Source organism: Montipora foliosa, chromosome 2 (assembly GCF_036669935.1).
Source record: "Montipora foliosa isolate CH-2021 chromosome 2, ASM3666993v2, whole genome shotgun sequence".
NCBI classification, from domain to species: domain Eukaryota; kingdom Metazoa; phylum Cnidaria; class Anthozoa; order Scleractinia; family Acroporidae; genus Montipora; species Montipora foliosa.
Window position 1 is genome coordinate 35036912 of NC_090870.1, and position 10931 is coordinate 35047842.

Below are 10931 nucleotides of genomic sequence, written 5' to 3' on the forward strand. Positions count from 1 at the left end.
AACAATCAAAATGGCCGCCGTATCTGCAAAAAAGTCTCAAATTTGACCAAAACGCCTCGTAGCCATGCCTGAATATTGATACTTATGCGCAGAACACGATGCACAGTGCAATACCAGGGAATCACCAACGTTTTACGCAACGGCAATGTTCGGGTACCAAATGAAACCCCAACCAGGTGATCTGGTGACGTAATTCGGAGGACTGAGGAGAAAAACTTTAGCGCCGTATCCCAAAACCGCGCGCGGCCTTATTTTTTAATTCAACATGGCAAAGGCGAGGTTAGATCTCGTTGTTTCTACTTAAATGTTCATTCAGTAACAGAAAATGTGGTAGACACAGAATAATCTGTTGAGTTTTGGCGATGGAAGGCACCGCAGGGAGTTTGGAAACAACATCTAAGGCCCCGCGAGGTTGTGGGATACGGCGTTAAAATTTTTCTTCCGAGTCCTCCAAATTACGTCACCAGATCAACTGGAATAATTTCTGAACACGTTGCACTCATAATGTGACGTAATAGGTCACCATGAGAACTCAAAAACAAACTCGGTCATCACATTTTCTATTGCTGAAAAGTTATTAGCAGGCTGAGATGAAACTCTGCAAAGTTTAAAAAAATCTCTGGAGCGGACTCAGCGCTACTTAAGAATATTTGTGAAGGTGGCTATCAATCGCTCCAGATAATTTCTTCCAACTTTGCATTTTAATTCCCAAATAGACTTAATTAAGGTAGCGATGTGTAAGCAAAACTACGAGCAACATTCACGTTTACATATTTACCCAGACTTACTCCTCAGTTCACATAAACCAAGCAAACTAAAACAGCGCTAACTAATTTCATCAACTGCACTGCACTTACAGACTGAGCAGGGCGGGTGGATGATGGCTTTCCACTTCCAACTGCAAGAGGGTCTGGTATTGTTGTGATCACTTGAGGAGAGGCACTTGGTGGTTTGGCAGGGGTAACAATATTGAGAGGTTTGTCCCATGCATTAAAAACTGGGGGTGGGGCAGGCGACACTGGCCTTTCAACAGTTATTGGACTATTGCGTTTTGTGGAGCTTGCACTAGATGCATTACTGTTGGATGTAGTGTTGGCGAGCCCAGCAACAGCCTCAGACAGAGCACCGTGAACTGATTTTCCAATGACTCCTACTGCTTTACTTTGCGTGTTGACCTGAGGTGAATGCTGCTTGCTAAACCGAGGAGGCTTGGTTGACTGGCCCTTTTTGTTTCCTGTCTGGTTGCTGCGTTGCCTAATTTGTTCATCAGTTTTCTTTCTTCTCTCCTCCTCTTCCCGCTGCCTTTCTTTGTTCTCCTTTTGGGTTCGACGAGAGGTAACCTCGACAAAGCCACTGAGAGTAGACGAAATATCTGAGTCGTCATCTGTCATATCATCAATACAGATCACACCAGCAATATTGTGCAAATCAAACTGCTGAATGTCAGTCTTTCTTAAACTGGGATCTTGTTGTCTTCCTACTTTGCTAGATTCGCTTGACCCGGTGTTAATGCTGTCCAGTCCAGTGCTGTGAGGACCACTCTGCACGTCTGATCTGCGGTTTCCATCCTTACTAAAGCCATTTCTAGCAGCAGGCAAAGGCACCCGAGGTTCCCCACCGGTAAACTTGGAACCTTCAACTTTTGCCTGCTGCCTTTCCACTAAAAAAGGCTCTCTTCTTGAGGATGTGTTTGGTGCCCCACCAGACTCTCTTCCCTTATCTTTTCTAGTACGGTCTAAAAAGGGCCTCGAAGATGAAAACCCTTTTCTCGAAATGGACTCCTTCCTTGTCTCTAACTTTTCATTTCTTGAGCTTTCCCCCTCTTTAACAGAACTGCCCACTTCTTGATCCCAGTCCTCTGTCACTGGTATCACAGAGCTATTCAATGGAAGCTGATCTTTTCTTCCTCTTCCTCTGCCCCGTCCTCTCCCAGGTCTATTTTCACCTCCCTCATTATGTCTGTCACCACGAGAAACACCTCTAGTAAAGCTGGCTCTTTCGCGTTCCTGCTGCTTCTGAAAACGGGGAGGACGTTCCACTTCTCTTCTGCTTCTTCCAAACCCACCTGTGCCCCGTGGACCAGCTCTTGACGCCACCTTTCCTCTAAGTGGTGACCTGGCAGATCGTGAAGAAGGCATAGTTTTTTTCGCAAATCCTGAACTACTCTCTCTTCCTTTCTTTGGGTCAGTCTCTTTGTCTGAGGTCTTATCATCCCTTCTTTCTTCAGATGCAGAAGTGGCAGTCGTGTAGCTGCTTGAATCACTTTCGTAATCATCCTCAGAAAGTTCTTCATCTGTTGATTTTGAACGTCTGTAATTATTTCCAAATTGCCCACTAGCAACTGGCTGGCTTGATCTTCCACCGCGAGTAGAAGGTCGTACAGGTGGTTTGCTGAAGCGACCACGAGTTGAATAAGAGGATCGGTAGCCCCCTCTCTGGTTTCTTTCATCTCCTCTTGGCCTTGAATATTGCTGCTCATCGTCTTTTTCACCGAGTCGCTTCTTTCTGTCATCCTGAGAGTAACGCCTGTTCACTGCATCTCTGTCATAGTTAGAATACACTTTTTGTTCCTTTTCTCGACCTCTATCCTTATTTCTGTTTTCCCTTCCAGCAGATCGTTGGCTGGTCTGGTCTTTATTGTAATTCCGTGAAAAGCGTTTGTTCTCATGGTCCTCACCTCGATCTCTACCCTTGTCATTATATGGTCGCCGTCTGTCGGGAAATGTTTTCCCACTTGGTCGCTTGTCATCATAAGATATCCTTCTGGAATCGTCTGAATACTGAGAAGGCTTTCCAAATCCACCCCGCCCTTTTGGTTTCAGATTATCAGTTTCTCTGTTATTATCTTGTCTTTTTCTTGGATCCTGTCTTGACACCGTGCCAGTATCATTGTCGGCTAACCTTGAGGTACTGTCCTTGCTTTCTCCTTCTTTGTTTTCTTGCTTTACAATGACGTCCTTCTTCTCCTTATCCACCCCTTCATCTTCCTTACCAGTCACTAACTCTTTCTCAGGATGTAACAAACCATCTTCAATGTCCAACTGTTTCACCACAACTACAACCTTTTCTTCTTTCTTAGTCGTGTCATTTTCTGGAATGCTAGAGTTTTCTTTCGCTGCGACGTTCTCCTTGTCTTCCTGAGCTGGCTTCTGTTCTCCATCAAGACTCTTAGCAGGTGATAAAGGTTTAGGTTCACGACTTCTGAATGGTTTCGGTTCTCTATAATCTCTGACTCCTCTTTCTCCCCTTCCACGGCCTCTATAGCTTGTTGCACTTGGTCCCATTCCACGGCCAAGTCCTCTAACAGGGAAGCTTACCCTACCACGGCCACGAAACTCGGAGTACCTATCTCGTTTTGAGTCATCACGTCCAGCAAACCTTCCCCTTCTCTCGGGAACATAACCACCTTCATCACTGTCATCTCTTTTACGTTTCCCCAAGTCTTTCGAATCATCATTTCGCCGTCTTTCATACGGTCTTGTGTCTCGTTTAGTGCCTCGCCTGTCTTCGCGCCTGTCTTTGATCTGTGGCATCTTTTCGGGAGGAGGTTTTCTTGCAGCTTCACGACTTTCCTTCCTCTCTTTCTTTTCAGGTAATTTCTCTTTTGAAATCACCTTTTCCTTGTCTGATTCAGAAACCCTCGGCTTCTCAGCCTCCTGCTGCTGTTGGTGTCTTTCATCACGTGATTCAACAATACCATCTTCCTCAAAGACAGGTAAGTCAAGATCGTCTTGCGTTTTGGCCTTTAAATTCACGGCCTCCAAACTTTGCTCCTTGGTTTGTTCACCAATTACTTCAGTATTTTCAATTGTCTGTTGTTCTGGGGCGGCAGATGATCGCTTTTCAATTTCTCTGGCTGGTTCACCAGTCGCACTTTCTAATGACTTGACACTTGATATGTCATCTCCTGCTGTACTACTGCTATCCGAGCGCTTCATTATTCTTTTGACAGGGAGATCAGGTTTAACGGGTTGTGAAGGTGAAACAGGGCCTGCAAAGGAATAAATAACCCATTTAAAACGACTCCATCCACACCTGCTAATTCTTTACGTCTTCAATATAATTGTTGGACACTTTCCTTTTTTTTGGTTTCCAGGTTATTTTTCTTGTTTGCACAGTATTCAACAAGAGCTACAATCGTGGACAAAACGCGGAAAGAAAACTGTACACAAACCGACAAAACGAATTTGTTCCCTTTTTCTCCCTTGTGAATTCCACAACTGTTCCTTCTCCTTCCTCTCCCAATCCAAAGTTCCTTTTTCTCGAGAATTGGTGCCCAAATTTGGAACTCTATTCCTTACTCGATTAAACTACTTAAACGCTCGTTCTTTCGTAAAAAGATAAAGGAATTATTACTAAATTTCTTGCGGTCAGAAGATGATTATGTCGAAGTCTCCCGTCTTATTAAGCTATTTAATACTTTAAGTTAGCCTCTTGTCATAATCTTAATGTACTTGTTTTGTTTTAGGTTAGTTCATTCTATTTACTGTGTAACTGTATAGTAATGTCTTTACTGTTATTTAGTCCAACTATAGATAACCTTGTACTTGTAGTATGTCCTCAGTTCTCCCCGCCTCGATTAGTTTATAAGCTATTTGCGGGGGGAAAGAAAAGTAATTATTTATTTCTAATTTTCAATAAATTTTGTTGTTGTTGTTGTTGTTGTTGTTGTTGTTAAAAAAAAAACTGGTCATGAGCCCCAAACAACAACATTGAGATGAGGGGAGGGGGTTGAAATATGGTCAATTGTTTGCTTACCACTGAAAGCGCTTGGAAGGGTCATTTTTCTTAAGAGTTTTGTCCACGATTGTAGTCAAAACGAAAAACTAGTCACCTGACGACTTTGCCAATATTTTCTACTTTCTTTCGTGACAAAGAAACCTTGACTGTGTTAAACTCCAAAGGGATTTTAAACACTAACACGAAGCTGTTAATAAGTATGGCATTCGCAATCGATGATCAGGAAGTTTCGCGGAAAAATCTAAATTACATGCAATTTTATTTTCGGGTGCTTATGTCCTTCACAGAACCAGACTTTGAGTTGTTCGGACGAGAATTACACAGACATTTAACCCAATTCAAAACAGAGGTACATTGTGTTAATGCTGGGCGTGGATAGCCAACAATTTTGCTCATTAAAAAATAATTGTTTTGTCAACCCCTTGTTGCCGTACAAGTAGTTGCTGCTTAGGTGCCTTAGTTGTAGTGGTATTTTCCAAAGTTTGTTTATTATTATTATTTTTTTAATAGGCAATACGTTCTTTCTACTAGACAAACCTAATGAACGATTTGTTGCTTTGCTGCTGCAAATGCATTAATTTGGAATAATTAAACAGTCAGTGAACATGCAGGTTAAAATTATGCCGAGCATGTCATCAGGATTGTTTTACGTGTCAAACTGAGAAAAATTGCAATGATATAAACCGAGTTGTTGAAGAATTCAGCAAGAACAAAATTAATCTAGACCCATCTCTGAAGCTCATGGTAATCAATACTTTTATACTTAAATATGTATTATAACTATCCAAAATAAAATAAATGCTGTCAGTCATGCCAGTTTCGATAAGAGCAAACATTAGATTGTCTTTTTATCAAACAAGCCAGCACTTTTAAAAGAGAGGTACCGGAAACTGGCTTATTTACCAGCTACTAGAGAACACAGCAATGCTCTGAGAACCGTGGGAATCTAACTTACCCGAGTCTACAACTGGATGGCTGCTGACTGAGAGCGGCCCTTCTTGAAACTCCCTCTGATGTGATGATCTAGAAAGCTGTTGGTGGTGGGTTTGGTACTGATGTGGATAAGGCTGTTGCTGATGATAATAATTGGACTGAATGTGTTGTTGCTGTTGCTGCCGCAGTTGCTGCTGCTGCTGTTGTTGCTGCTGGAAGCGAGGTGGAATATCTCTTGGGTGATGATGAGGTCGTGAAGTACCTCTTGAAGAACTGGATCTGGAAGCATCACTAGAATCACTGTCATTCCGAACACGATTAAGACGTTCTGAATTGTCAGTTCTCAACATGGCATTATCATGTTGATCCACTGCTGTACTCTGAGGTTCTTGCACTCTTTCAAGACTCTCTGCCCCCATTTCATCAGTCACTGGTTCTTTGATATGTACATCTTTTTCAATGAAGTCTAGCTCTTCAGCCCAAGCATCATCTCCTTCTTTTCCACTCTCTCTCCTTGCCCGTTTCTGTTCCAGTTCCTTCAATTTGGCATGTGAAGCAGCTTTCTGTTCAAGTTGCCTTTTTAATTCTTCTTCTTCGCGTCTTTTCCTTGCCCTTTCCACTGCTGCACGCATTTCTTCTTGCTGCTTCTCTCTTCGTTTCTGCCACTCATTTACTACTGGCTCTTCTTTGGATGATGGTTTACCTTGATCCAGGGAAGCCTGTTGTGGTGGCCCTCCTCCTCTTTGCCCTGCAGGTATTTGCTTTGAGTACGGCATAGGCCATCCTGAAGCTGGAGGGGAACCTTTACTGTCAAATGGCTGCATCCCAGGACTTGAGGGTACTTGCCTGCCATCAGCATAATGGTGAGGATGCCCTTGTGCTTCAGACGACACTGTCCTTGTGACAGATGGCCCTGTCTCTTTAACCTGGAGAAAAGAACAACTTGATTGGAATGTTTCACATATCATTTACACATTTATACATGACTTTTTACTTCAAAATCAAATTGCTACTCACAGATTTGCCCTCACTACTTTGCCATCTGGAGTCTACTTCATTGTTGCTTCTATCTCTGTCAGATTTCTCTCTTCCAGGTTCTGCAGGAGGCTTGTCCTCCTCTTCAAAGTCTTCAAAGTCTAGCTTTGCGGCATAATCAACCTCGTCCTGAACACCTGCCCATCCACCCTCCTCTTCTTCATCATTATCTGCCATTGCCTGAATGTCTTCTGGTTTGAGAATAGCTGGTCTACCATACCCTTCACCTCGCCCCTCAAAGAGCTTGCTAGGATGTCCGGGTCCTGTAGCAGCACCAGGTTTATGTACTGGTCCCCTGGAATGGTTATAACAAAAACAATATTACTTTTAAGGAACCACATCAATGTTCTTCATTAAAAGAGAACAAACCTTTCCAAGGGTCTACAGCCAAATACTGGTTTTTGTGGAGAGGGGAAAACCGCAGTACACAGAGAAAAACCTCTTGGAGCAGAGAAAGGAACCACCAGAATCAACCCACATGATGACAAGTCTGGGAATAGAACCTAGGCCACATTGGTGGGAGGCTTGTGCTCTCACGACTGCACCACCCCTGCTCCCCAAAGCCACCTTTAGCGTTTTATTGTGAAGGTAGCCCTGAATCCAATCTCAAGAAACTTTAAGTGGGTGTATTTTAATGACTCTTTTATAACCTGTTAAGCAATTACTAGTATTTGTGTTTTGTATGGTATCATAATATTGTCATTACGTGAAAACTCTCGTGTATGGCTGCAGATTCAATCCTTCTGAGTAGCAAGGTTTATGGGACTGGTTTAACCTGCTTCAATTATTTTCATTTGCTTGTTGGTTCAAAAGTTATTCTGCTGCATAGTAGCTCCATTACAGGGCACCCCAAAGTTGCATAGTCTAAACATCTGCACATTATAGTCTGTATCTCTTTGAGCCCAAGGAGACAGCCACTTATTCTTACAACTGCGTTTCACAAAACTTTGGACAGGTGGTTTCCGAAGTTCGTTTTGAATTCTTACAATTCACTTTGAACTTAGGAATCTCATTACATCTACATGTACTAACTGTCAATCAAATGGAAAACTTTGAAACGAACTTGGGAATTTCACACAGAACTTTGTGGGAATGTGGTGAAGAAATTTCGCCATTGCTCTCTATTGTTGTTTTGAAATGAGTGCCTTCACCATGCAAAGAAAGTTAATATTGACAGCTGGGTAGAATGAAAAGGTTAGGACCATCTCAAATAAGGCAGACTTCAAAAACAAACAATGGCCAACATTGCTGATATTTTCCTTGCAGAGGGAATATCAAAGCCAACAAAGGACGAAACAAAACAAAACACGGTCAATGTGTACTGAGAATGTGAATAATCGTATCAAGTTCTGTAAAACTTCCAAGCCCAGGATTTTCAGCACTGAAATCCAAAACAAACTGGTAGACTAAGAGAATAATGTCTGTTTGCCCAAAAATGTCCTGTCGACTACAAATGCATTGATCAGCAATATTCTGCAATAATAATAATAATAATTTACTGACTCTTGAAAATTAAAATAGGTTAATCCTTTTTTTATCCAAGGTCAGTGCATTTTTTGAGTCAAGGACAATCTCTGTTTTGTATTCTGAGTCTTCAGAGGTGAGGACTACTGTGGGACTAGCCAATCAAACTTCATGATCTCAACAAACTTCAGCCACATTCCCACGAATTGACAGTTACAATAATGAGATTCCCAAGTTTGAATTTAAAACGAACTTCACAAACCACCTGTCAAAAGGTTTGAGAAACACACTGTAATTCTTCGCTCTACACTGTACAAACCGAGTTGCATAATCAGGAGGGTTTCCATGAAGAGGTCTTCCAGGACCAGGTCCATATCCATGTGGTCCATTACCATGGTGATGAGGAGGGTATCCAAGTGAGTGGCTCTTTCCGTGTGGAAGGTGCTAAAACAGAGTGATTACATGTAATTCTTGCATTTATGTGTACAGTGAACAGAAAACTCCAGGCTTTCATTTCTTCTAAGCCAAAATGCAATGAAACCAATTGGATTAACTTGTTAAAGGGGTTAAGTCATGCAAAATTATTTATGCCCAAACTAAAAAGAAACTTTGTAATAAACACTTTTTAACAACTGCCTCACAAAGTGGAGGTTGGGTGCCTGAGACAACCAGGAGCTTCCACTATTGGCAGCCAGCTCCTAGATGGAGACCGCTCCCATGGCTGGCAAACCCAGGCAACCCAGCCAGGTAACCGAGCCAAGAGCACCAACAAAACTGCTACAACGCCCTATGGACAAAGAACACGAAGAATCCCCGCACATGCGCATATCTAACAAACCGCTAACTGCAAAGGTAAAACTTGTGCTCCTAGTTGTTAACCACAATAAGGACAGTGCCTACTATTGTTAATTGCACATGTGTTTTGCGCATCTCGAGATACTCAGACTTCCAAATGCTGGTGCTTATTAATACAGGGATATTTTTGCACAGTTCAAAACCATGCAGAGAAAGCAGAACTTAGCAAGTGATCTTGGTGTCCAAAACGAAAATTGGGGGTAACCACGCATTTTCCAGAGATAATTGAGCTTCAATTTGGAAAAGAACGCCACACATTGCTTTGTATTTTAAAACTTTTTACAAATATTGTTGATTAATTATCTTTGAAAAATACGTGGTTACCCCCAATTTTCTTTTTGGATTTCAATAACACTTGTTATGACCTGCTATTCAGTAAACCGTGCAAAAATACCTGCAAATTTGTAGTAGTAGGGCCAACATTTTTCAAGTTTATAGCAAATTGCCTGGATAAAGGCCATTAATTTTTATTTTCAGAATCATCTTGTTTGTGAACTAATACTACTACTACTTTTATCAGTAAAGGAATTCCACATTACCATTTCCAAGTTTTAAACTCTTGATAAACTAAGGATTTCCCGTAAACACCCTAAAATAATGTGACATGGCTTTAGCCCCTTTATCGTAATCACGCTAAGTAGTCTACCAATGAGTTGCTGTGAGTTCGTATTTGGAGAGAACAAAAATCTGTATCTACATTGTACAATGTAGACAGAAAAGTGCTGCCATAAAACAAAGCTGCAAACAACGGCTGAGTACATGTAGCCGAAGTTGCCCTGCATCAAGATCACCTATTGTTTTCAAAAAAGGGCAGCTTGTGTACTGTATAACAAATTTTGACACTTTTTGGTTAGCAAAATTACTGTCCTTGCCATTATCATGTTTTTCTCTAAAAAGCACATCACAAACACATAACCCAAAGTGAGCTGGAACCATAATAAACATTGTTTTAGAGCATAGATATTGATGAGTCGCACACACATGTACAAGGCCGTTCATTACAGCAGGATTTCAAGGCATGAATGAATTGGCTCATAAATGCCAGATTCCTATCCCTTCACCACAACAATCAAGTAAATTAGTGCTAACAAAAGTGAAGAACATGAGGAATTAATTTCAAAAGGTTTGCAACAAGTATGTTGATTGTAATTCTGTTCAATGTTCACTATAATGACAATATATACATGTATCTAACATTCAAATTAACTACATGTATAATATTAACTCAATGGTCCAAAAAAGGCTATGGCTTAGTAATTACCGCTTTTGTAGTCAACCAGAGGTAACTAGTCTTCACCACCGCATTACAGGTTTTCTTTACAAAATTAATAGGTACAATGTATATTGCACCGCTTATTTATTTATTTATATACATCATTTATACAGAAATTCCAGTTCAGCATAGCTGGTTTAAATGGAGATCTGTATTTACCCTCCCAACAATGGTAAGTCGCAGAAGACAGACCACAACACATGCCCTACTCTTTGCGACAAGTGTGCGGGTTCTTTTACGTCCCACAGGATTATGAACATTGGAAGGGTTGTGAGACGGGACCTCCGGCTTATCGTCCTTATCCAAGACGACTAGAGAGTCTAACCATTTGCAGATGTAATTACAATTACAATTACAGTTATTTAAAGACCCCGAGTGTTGGTCCGGCCGGAGTTGAACTCACGACCTCCCGCGTGACAGCCCGTGCTCAACCAACTGAGACCATGCGCAGTTAACTTTATGTCTCATCTTAACCCTAACAATAAGTCACATCAAGGTAACAGAATCAAATCCTTTTGGTAAAGGAAGACCTCAAACCTGATAATCCGGAGGCCTTCTGTAATGTGGTCCTCCTGTATACCCAGGGCCTGGCCCTCCATTGTACACTTCTGGTCGTTCTCTGGCGGCGCTA

General features: G+C 41.7%; 1 protein-coding gene across 1 annotated transcript in view; it reads right to left on the reverse strand.

The window, feature by feature from the left end:
- LOC137992936 (protein PRRC2C-like) overlaps positions 1-10931 on the reverse strand; it is a 30467-nt gene that overhangs the window by 8161 nt on the left and 11375 nt on the right. Inside the window, exons 5-9 of the mRNA XM_068838525.1 lie at positions 10838-10931; positions 8492-8616; positions 6691-7003; positions 5696-6599; positions 858-3991 (exon numbers count right to left, since the gene is read on the reverse strand). The exon at positions 10838-10931 is cut by the window's right edge and continues 19 nt beyond it. Coding sequence (XP_068694626.1) covers positions 858-3991; positions 5696-6599; positions 6691-7003; positions 8492-8616; positions 10838-10931 — 4570 coding nt within the window. The remainder of the gene's footprint in view (positions 1-857; positions 3992-5695; positions 6600-6690; positions 7004-8491; positions 8617-10837) is intronic.